The sequence below is a fragment of the Electrophorus electricus genome, chromosome 8 (genome assembly GCF_041902795.1).
Source record: "Electrophorus electricus isolate QZ-2024a chromosome 8, ASM4190279v1, whole genome shotgun sequence".
NCBI lineage: Eukaryota > Metazoa > Chordata > Actinopteri > Gymnotiformes > Gymnotidae > Electrophorus > Electrophorus electricus.
Window position 1 is genome coordinate 1,655,001 of NC_137504.1, and position 11,025 is coordinate 1,666,025.

The 11,025-nt window shown below is 46.0% G+C and overlaps 1 protein-coding gene across 1 annotated transcript in view; it reads right to left on the reverse strand.

Annotated features, from left to right (window-relative positions):
* Positions 1-10,804, reverse strand: part of ccbe1 (collagen and calcium binding EGF domains 1) — a 45,103-nt gene extending 34,299 nt beyond the window's left edge. The window contains exons 1-2 of the mRNA XM_027030701.3: positions 10,392-10,804; positions 10,155-10,235 (exon numbers count right to left, since the gene is read on the reverse strand). Of these exons, the coding sequence (XP_026886502.2) occupies positions 10,155-10,235; positions 10,392-10,498 (188 nt within the window). The 5' untranslated portion in view covers positions 10,499-10,804. The remainder of the gene's footprint in view (positions 1-10,154; positions 10,236-10,391) is intronic.
* Positions 10,805-11,025: the final 221 nt, after the last annotated feature.

Here is an 11,025-nt window from a genome sequence, read left to right on the forward strand (position 1 = left end):
TATAACCCTAACCCTAACCCTAACCCCAACCCTGACCCTAAACCTTTCATTGTCCCCTGCAACTTCAGTGTTTATCATCGGCACCTCTGTAGTAACACTGTTGTTAAACACCCTGTGTAGTGGACGTGGGACACGTAGACGTGGGACATGATGTTACGCTCGGAACCATCAGCGACCTGCATCTGGTCCATACCCCTTCCATCTTGGCCAAGCCAACATCTGCTTCTCTTCAGCTAGCAGCATTAATGGACCCAGATTCCCGAACTCTATTCACACTGGCAGGAGCTCAGCGGAAAGGCTTCACTGAACCCCACTGCCGGAGTGAATTAAATGGGCACGAAAACAGGGTAAAAATAGAAGGACGTCCAGCGACAGCACCGCTGATAATATGAAGGAGATGCCACACGGTTTTCTCCTTTTTATTTCCACTGTATGAGATGTCAAAGAGCTTCACTATGATTAAGGGCTGCTGGGTTTTCTACACGTTTATTCTGGAAAGATCAGTGAACATTTTGCCATTGATCTTTGTAGTATATTAAATCGGACTTCTGTTTGTATGAGACCCTGAGGGCCTATTTGTTGTTCTAGGACAACCTGATTTTCAGGTAAATGGTCAATTACACATTAAAAGCATGGGCCCCCAGACAAACCACAGAATCACTCAGACCTAATGTAGCCTTCATTTCGTTTCTCTAGAGTCACTACAGAGTGACACTTATCTAAACATGGCACAAGAGTTTGCTAACAACAGGAAACGATGCACCAGTCATACTTTTGCAATAAAGACGTCCGGCAGCTCAGCAAATACTGTCTGCACTGTGTGGGCTCCAGTGAATTTAGCAACCAAAAAACACATGCCATTCCTTGTATGCCATTTTATAACTGCACGCAGTATGAGAGAACGGCCAGGCCGAGATTATATTGATCAGTGAAAAAGCAAAAGCTCTGTGGTTAGCGAGACATAAGTGTTTCGTTATTTAGCCTTAGCACAGTGTAGATTACAAAGAATGGACCACAGATGTGTAAGAGAGAGAGAGAGAGAGAGAGAGAGAGAGAGAGAGAGAGAGAGAGAGATGGCCTACACACCTCCATTTCCACCCCGAGACATGCCCTGGATCAGCTAACATGCTCAGTCACATCCCATCTGCACTACCCAGGAGCCTGGATTAGAGATCTGCTCCACTGCTCAGCCAGCCTTGTGTCTGGCATGAAACAAAACAAAAATTCTGATGACAATGAACTCCTTTACTCTGCTGTTTATCTTACCGCATTGGTCTCCAGAGCTTCACATTTTTTAAGCGCTGTGTTTATTAGCAACAGACTGTTAGCGAATGCAATTACCCCATTAAATGTATTAACGGCAACGCCTGCTGCCCCAGAAAGGCACAGTTATGCACACCTGCTCCTCAACCCTCCAGATTTGAGACTCCAGATCACTTTTTCTTCTCACTCATTGTTGTAGGTTATTTTTTAGTACAGCACAGACCTTAAAAGTGAGCTACAGTTGTAAACACCACTGTACAGTTGTAAACACCACATCAGTACCGATGAGAGGGTTCCAGCTGAGTACAGTGCAAGCAAACACACACAACCAACGCATCATGAATATGTTAAAAGCGAAATCCACACACACATGTACACAACGTGCCTTCACCAACCAAGAGCTTTGCTGTTCTCACAAGCTATAACCATGTCAAAACATTGTTAACTCAATTAGTTTAGTTATTTAACAATACATATGTTTAGGGGATCTTATGCACACAGCACTAGGAATTTTCATGGGACTCCAGTAGCATTTTGGATCCAGCCCCTCAACCTCTTAAGCATACAGACCATATTGATCATGATGATCAGAGTTGCTTTCACAGTATTAGGCCCACACTCTTATCCAGTGCGTGTTAGCTATTTTTATCAAGTATCGAGGCCTCGATCTTGGCTGGTACCTTTCTTGTCTTTCTCTAACAGGCGTGCACATGCTGCTAGGATTAAATGTAAATGTATCCCCACATCTCCACTGCCACTGTACGATGGCATTCCCGATGCCCCAGCTCTTGACAGGATGACAGAACTCCGTAGGAGTCTCGCGCCCTGCGGATGAACTGAGCAAGGCTATATGGACTGCACAACTGCCAACTATCTGACACTCCAATGCAAGACATTGTAGCCAGAAGCATTAATCCTGGCAATGGTTCCCGGGAGTTCCTGAATGCCAGCACTGCTGCCTGTTAAGTTATTGCACAATACAACACTAAAATGATCATAACGAGTGTAATGTGTCTTTCCCATACAAACAGAACTGTGGTGCGAGGTGTATATGAATGTACTCAGCGTCACAAAGCCCATATACCCATAAAACCCAATAACCTTAGAGGTACAAATATATATGTTCTATAAAAACTGCAGTTATGAGAAGCAGTATTTTTTTTAAAGCCAGACCATATAAAATGCCATAGATAAAGAACTTAAGACATCAAGCTTATTCTAACTCATGTCATGCTGAAGGCCCCATGGCTTCCATGGGCTGCGGTCACACAGAAGGAAGTTGGAAAGGACCCGATGGGCATAGCACAGTGTGTGTTCCGGACAGGGACTTGCCAGAGCCGCAGAGCAACGAGACTTTTCCTGCTGGGTCTCTGCTGTACAGGGAGTTTTCATTATTCTCTTTTGGTGTGGAGTAGTGGGTAGGCAGATTTCTGAACTGCAGTTCAATATACACGATGTTCTTAAATCCCAAAGCATGACAATTATTAATGTAAAAGTTATTAGAGCTTACTGCCAAAACTCATTTCTCACTCGTTTGTTTGACCCCACTGACTAATCTCTCACTAATCCCACACATTTGGCAGTGCTTCTGTTTTAAAGTTTAATCTAACAGCTGTCCAAGAGGATTTTCTATAAGTCTTAGAGCATCAATTACTGTTCACTAAAGTCCACTACCCACACAATACTGGAATGCACAAAAATCCAGATATGAAACCATTTCTGTAGATTATTCAAGACTGTTTAGTATTGGTAAGATTATTTAGGTCTTTAAAAAGTCTGAAATTATGTTTCTGTACACAAAGCCTTAGTTTCACTTATTTCAGTGTTGTTAACTTTTAAAAGAGCACCAACACTTGAGCAAGAAGTAATAAAACAAAACTAGGACCAACATGAATAGCAGACAAATACTTCTAAAGTAAGTATCACAACACTCATTCACTTCTCCCACAGACCACACCCACCAATCACAACACTCATTCACTTCTCCCACAGACCACACCCACCAATCACAACACTCATTCACTTCTCCCACAGACCATACCCACCAATCAAATCACTCATTCACTTCTCCCACAAACCACACCCACCAATCACAACACTCATTCACTTCTCCAACAGACCATACCCACCAATCACAACACTCATTCACTTCTCCCACAGACCACACCCACCTATCACCCCCATACTCTATCACTGCCTACATCTTTTCCTCATTTAACATCACTGTATTTAATCCCAGTTCAGTGCTTCGATGGTCGTTGATGGTCACTGGTCTCCAGTCAACGATTGTTGCTAGGCCTGTAGCCCACGTTCTCAAAACACTTGCTTTGTGGTTTGCAAAATAAACACTTCTGAGCTCAGAACTTTTCTCCTGACTCACAATGAAACAGACCAACAGGAGATAAATAGTTCTGATAAGAAATGAATGTGAATCTTACAGGTTCAACAAAATAACAGGAGTTCAGTATTATTTATGACTAATAAAAAAAAACTATTTACATTCCTGCATAAGAAAACAATGACTAAACTCAGTTGCAGTACACAGAAAAAATTACTAGTTTCCCAGTTCTGATTAATGCGATTACACAACGATGTTATCAACAGCAAGAAAAAGTTGCATAACACCAAATATCAAATGTAGCATAATTAGGTTGGATAGCCATGCCCAGAATCTACTCTGTTAGCAGAATGTGCAGTCTGGATAGTCTTTTGATACCCACACAGAGGTCATTAAATCTCAGTCTTGCAAGAACCGCACACGTTTGTTTTGGCTTGACGGTGTTGGCTGGCCGTCTAGAGGACGGTGTGGGTGGTGCTGCCTCCACTGAGGTGGGTGCGAGGGTGTAGAGGGGACTCTTGTCTGCACTGCTGCGGATGCCACTCGAGCGAGAGACATCCAGCGCCACCCAACGCAAACACTCACTACCCAACTGAATAACTAGCCTCTTCGCAAACAGCTAATCTGGGAATACACTGCTTCATGAGGTGTGATTCCCATTGAACCTTGTCCCGGTGGCTCAGTGCCATTACGATGAAGAGAGGTCGTGTGTGTGTGTGTGTGTGTGTGTGTTACACAGAGACAAGGCAAACTCCATGGATGCAGACTTGAAGGGACTGGAAGCACGTCCATGATGCTACATCTGGGAGGAAAGCTCCGACACGTGATACACCTCCACCTCCTGCACCACCCCTGCTGCCTAGAATCTCGGTCACAAAGCAGAAACTCATCCACTTTCAGCAGCAAACTACTGGACTTTGCTGGGGTAGAGTGGGGGGGGGTCAGATGAAAAGTCCTCCCCCCCCCGGCAAACGCAGAGAGAGTTAGAAGGAGCTTGACGTTGTCCTTGGCAAAGACCTTTCTGGATGAAAGAATCTACTGTCAGTGGTTCATTATCAGCACAGCGGATGGAGAGACAAGCTTTGAAGGTTTTGGTCTTTCTGGCGAGAGAAAGGCGAAAAAAAAACATGCACTAATAATGTTAATGAGGCGTTAACTTGTGATGGTTGACCTTTTGGACACATGCTTACAGAAAGGTCCCAGAGAAACAGGGTGACGCTACTGACACGGACAACCTGGACAGCCTGACAGAAAACATGAGACATGTAACGCATTGAGGACAGCAGCAAAACACTGGAGCGAAGAGCTTCTGTAGACCCTTAAAACTGGAGCTAAACATTTTACACCATGTTTTGAATTGTCAAGAACAGGGCTGGGTTGACCTTCGACCTCTGAATTGCACAGACAAACCATTACAGACCTGACAAATTTGCTCCTTTTCTCCCCCGGGGAACCACTGAGGAAGAACAGACTGCTGTTCCTTCTAATCACACCAACGACAGCCACAATAATGAATAACTATTTACAACAACTCAAGTTTTGGCGAATGCAAGGCGGGATGGCTGTCGTTATCCGGGCTGCACCACGGGCAGAACCGAGTCGTGTCTCGTCTGCAGGTCTCGCTGTGTTTGTGTGGATGCAGGTTATACTCGGCGTGATGCATGAACCAAGTGATTTTACAGCCTATGGCGTCACGTTGTGTTTTCTCTAGAACCTTCCGTGCTGTGCTTTAAGGATCACTGGCGAAACAATGAAGGAAAATTGCTTTCACCGTGCGCTATGCCCCACAGTTTCGCATATCAATGTCACATTTTGCAAAGCTCAACTGAGCTTTGCAGTGCTTGGTGAGCGGAGGTGGAGAGACCTGTTAAGACGTCTGCTTTGTACACGTGCCACCAGGATCTGCCCTGCTTTCTTATCAAAGGCCCGACGGCAGGTCATACTTCTGACACAGGCAGTACTTAGAGGCATGTGTTGACATGCAAGGTGCCTCTTATCACTGGTGCAGTTTTCATCTTTGCTTATCAGTAAAGTCCATCAGGCTTTTGGTTCGCGTTAATCCAGCTCCACGGGCTGTTATGAAAAGCCTTGTGGGTTCATTCCAAGCTGCTGACTAGTCTGCCAGATCCACACATCTTAGATTTCTTTTTGTTCGTGCACTCACTTGCTCGGTCCTCCATCGTTCTCTGGCCCTCTGAAGGGGCCCTTTCCCTCCATGTCTCTCTGTCGTTCTCAGTCTTCTCAGACTCTATTTAACACATCCAAGCTGGAATGTCAATGCTGGTTTCCCCCTTTCTGGGGCGCTTGCGGCGGGGTTAACAGGAGGAAGGGAAGACAGACAGTCGCATCATAAATAACAGCATGTTCGAAATTCTCCCGAGCTGTGCTGACTCAGCGATGTGCTCTTGGTTCGAGGTCATCAGCAGAAGGCTGGTTCATCTCTGATACAGCACTGTCACACATACTGCAATGCTGCAGCACACACTCCCAGTTAGAGTAATGAGAGCCGGTCGCAGGAATGATACAAATGATGCCGGATGAAAAGAATGTGTATAAACAAGAACAAACAAACTGGTTTAAATAATAACTGTGCAGTAGAGAGGTATGGATGGTCATACTTTAACACCCCCCCCCCCATCCTCCCCCGGTCACAGGGTCAACAGTGACAACAGTGACAGATCTTAAGGATTTCCTGAGGTCCAACAAATAGCATCCTGATGCGTATTGATACATGGCAGCAACAGGGCTGTCTCTGCTGTTTCTTGAGACTTGCTGGGCCAAATGGTGTGGACGACAGACTTCTTCAGAAAAACCGTCCAGGCAGTTGCCTAATGATAAACCCTATGACTAATAAAAGACATCTGGAAGGAGTGAGTGGGAGGAATGTTAATCATTGTTACATTGCTTAATATTTCCGTCCAGCTCTTGAAAGAGCACTGAACAGGGTTCCCCAAAGTCTTTGGTGGAGATGAAATCATCACTCAGCCGTCTGGATGTGCAATGCTCACTTTGAATGTGACTCCTGATTGTGTTCAGGGGAACATAAACCCTCCACCGAATGCTGCTTGACTGCTTCAATGGAAAATGGGAATATTTTGGTGATTAAGTGGCAAGGTTATCTAGCATTTTTTTCCACCATTTGACAGGAATGTTTTGCTTCAAATCAAATTGATTTCATTCCTCCCTGGGGATACAATGTCAGTGTGGTTCGGAGAGAAGCTGTCATTCAGAATCAAGGAACTCCTTTTACATGTGCTCAAAGCCTTCACATTAGCAGTCTGGCTGAATTTAAGCAAATCAGGTAAGAAAACGCAAATCCTGCAGATTATTTAAAAGACCCTGTGTTAGAAGCAAGGGTTTGGTCTGAGCATAAACGGCAGGGGACGGAACAATGGAAAGAAACAAAGAAAAAAGTGTGAAAAGTGACACTAATCTTCGCCAGAATCAGAGTTGAAGCTCTCCGCTTTTTCCTTCATTTCCCCTTTATTAAAGCCTTTTTCATGATACTGTTCTATAACCGAACTGAGAAACTCAAACATCCTCACAGCAACAGCAAAAGCTCAGATATCCTCACATGCTGCCAAGAGATCAAATAATAAATCTGTTACAGATATAAAGCAACTGGACTGTGCTACAGGCCTCGGTAGGCCTCTGAGCAGCCAGGTTTCCTGCCGCGCTCTTCTGCCCCTCAGACACCCAGACGGAGGCAACCAGCGCCTGTCCTCAGACAGGACATGTGGAGCCTTTGGGAAATTTTGTGGAGTAATCAGATGAGCGAACCTGGGCAGTGGATTGAGAGTGATGTCATGACACACAGCCTGGAAGTTCACGTGTTTCTGCCACGGCAGCTCCTTAAACCAGAGACTGACCTGGAAGCGATTGAACAGCTGTCGAACAACCGTGTGCATGCTCTTCTTGAAGCTTCTGGTTTGCAGCCAAACGTTTTCCTGAAAGTCAGAAGCGTGCTGGCTTACGAGCATTTGTGCGTGACTAGGTGTGGAAACCATAAATAATAAGCAAAAGGATCTTTCATTGATAGCTTCCAGAGATTCTCTCATTAGGACGGCAGAGAGTCTGGACCAGCCATGCTTCCTGTTCTTTGTTTAAACTCTGAGTGGATAACGAAATTTCTCTTGCAGAAGATAAGCATTCAGATGAACTGCACATGCGAGGTCACGGCTGCTCTGCCATGAGATCAAGGGCAGAAAGGTCAAAGATCCATAGTTTTCTTGATGGCGTCGCCTCTGGTCTTTCTGTCTCTCTGCTGCAATACCTCAGCATTAAGACACTACTGGGGGGGGTGAGTGGGTGGGCACCAGCAACAGCAACAGTTACACATGGAACATGTCAACAACTCTGGAGATGGTCTGGTGCAGAAGACACTGGGCCTTTGATAACAGTAACCACACCACCACATGCTCTGGGATTTAATGGGAATAATATCGGCCAACGTTATACACCATGCCTCACCGGAGAGCCAAGCTAATAAACGTCTTTGAACACCACAAGCAGCAAGCAGTGTTTAGTTTTTTATTCAAAATACACATATTTCCCTCCGTGAAACACCATCCTCAAGTAAAACTATTCACAGCACACAGTTACTCTTCAGAGACTCAATCCACACGAATGCGAATGCTCTGAGTGCAGAGCGAGCCAAAACAGGGCCTCGTAAATAACACACCTCCGGCACAGCAGCTAAGAGGGAGGGCTGAAACATTCCTGCACTCACACACACAGGCCTGAGCCGTGTCCCAGGCAGACGAGCAGGGTCACGAGCAAGGTCACGAGCGGGGTCACCAGGCTGGGACAAAGCTTATAAGTCCACAGAAAAAGCCAGCTGAGCAAGGCTACCCACAGAGGGACACCAGACCCTGTACTACAGCACTGAGCGACCTCTATCACCTCCCGTTCTGAGCTGAGGTTCACAAAGCTGTGGTCTGATCTCGTCTGCTAAGTCTGAGATCTGAAAAGCCTGACTGCTGCTGCTCTGACAGGAAGGTGTGGAATAAGGCAGTGAAATTAGTCACCAGTGGCTCTGTGGCACAGGGCACGGCGCAAGAGTGGCATAGCAGATGGAGCCAACAGGTTGGTCAGAACCTGAGATCCAACAAGCTGGTTGGCCCCTGAGAGTCGCTGTGGTTCGGCTGTTTTCTGTGAACTCATATCAGGGGGGCTCTGCATTCCTAATGAGTTTCAGTGATATATTGTAGTGCAGGTGATGGCAACAGGTGCACCACCTGAGACCTTATAAGCAAGTGTCCAACGTGCCTGCGCGAGAGATGCTGGCTCAGGCTCCGGGGGGGACAGCTGAAGGCACAGCAGAATGTCCTCTGGGGTGTTTATGACTACAGGCTTCATGGGAGCTTCTGACAAATGCTTCAGAGTGGTGTCCACACCCGCTGAAATGAAGAACCCGTAGTTGCTAGTTGCAGGAAGCAGGTGTACTAATATACCCCTCACGCAGACGGGGGGGGGGGGGGGGGGCAGAGAAAGAGAGATAAAGTGAGGGAGAAAAAGAGAGCAAGAGAGAGATGAGGAAGAAAGAGAAATAGCTTTTGCTTGGGTGGAGAGTCGTTCTGAACCAGAGAAGTCCATTTCTCACACAGCCAGGCTAATCATTTAACCACATCTGTGCAGGGTCACAGACGGCAACAATAAGCCTGGCTGTCAGAGCGATCTTAAATTACCGTGTCTGGGTCCGCTTTGTCGCCAGCTCAGGGACCAGATTAAGGTTCCAGCTTCTTAATCTTTTGTCTTCAACAAGTAATATTTCTCCCCCACACTGCATTTCTGGCTCTCACTACATCCAAGACAGGTATACTATACTAGCCTCTTCCAGTGCTATGACAGGGAAGAAACTTGAAGAGAGAGAGAGAGAGAGAGAGAGAGAGAGAGAGAGAGAGAGAGAGAGAGAGAGAGAGAGAGAGAGAGAGATGGATGGAGACACAGAGCAAGAAGCAGGAGTGCTCTCTCTCAGAATGCACTCTGAGACACTCATCAACCCCAGAGTGCCTATTTCGGAATTTAGGTGACATCTGATACAGAATAAAGGATGAAGAAGCACCTGCTTGTAAAAAACACGTGTATCCAACACGTAATTAGATTATTTAAATTACATAATTTACGTAATTAAAAAAGTAAATTCAAATGCAGAATTTATTTGTCAAATTCAACACAATTTGCCAGATAGACAAATGGTCCAAATTCGGTATATCACATGGGCTTCACTGTCCATGATACGGTCGGATTTGATTCGTTCTGGTTTTGTAGGCGGACACGGTTCATTATTTGATTCCGTACGAGATGAAGTGGAGCGGCCTTTTTAAATACCCAGCAGTGATTTATTGCGTACGAACATTTTCCAGAAAGGTTCATCACCGTTAAATATACTGAACTTACTTAAATGACCAAAACTGTTATTTATAAATATATCAAGGGCGAGGCTATTTTATTGTTATGGACAGCAAATCAAAACCAATATAGGCCTAATACACACATACACGTTACATTAAGCTATATTTGCGCGTTTGCTTAATTAAAGGCAAATTCTTACCTGAAGCACGTCGTTAATTCTCCCGTGGACTTTACGCAGGGATACTTTGTCGTGGCTGTATGATTTTCAGAACAGACTTCTCTGTAATAAAGCAAACAAATCGTGTCTATTTCGGTGCCATTGTGCAGTTTGTCTAGCACGCGAGAAATGCCCCGTGTGCGTTTTGGAGCAGAGGGATCGCGCGCGCCCCGGACCGAAGCACCCGGAGAACACGCTCGCGCTGCGAAGGGACTTTACCTGGCCGCGTCATCGTGCTCCGCGCGGAACGTCCACGACATGCCCTGCGAGAGTAACGCGCACACGAGCGCGACTCCGAGCGCACTCCCTGCGCGTTTGCGGCTCATGTCCTTGGCTGCGTATCTTTCGCCTTGCCTTCGCGCACGACTGCGAAGCCCGGAGAGGTTGCGCCTGTTCCGCTATAGCGCAGGAATGTGCGCACGATTGACTGGCTACCTCCCGCAAAGCCCCGCGCTGCGATTCTGTTGTCCGCGGGGTATCCATTCGGCCCCTCCCCGATGCATTTCTTTTTCCATGAGCTTAGAAATAAACCGGCTCATGAGTAAACTAACTAATGAATTTACCCATTCTGCTATTTAGATCCCACGATGCGTAATGATCGCTGAAAGTGGAATACAGGCTGTCGCTTTGGGACATTAAGGAATGCAAAGAAGAATGCGCATGATTAACTGCTGTTTTATTCGCAGTTAAAGGATACATGACTAACACGGACCTCCTTATCAGACTGTTTGACTAGATGGACTTGCTTGCAGTAAACCAGTAAACCAGTCCTCTCTAGCAGGGGAAAGCACCGGTCTTGTTCCCCGAGGACAGGTGCCAGCGGGCCTCAAACCTTGACCTCTGACTATCATTT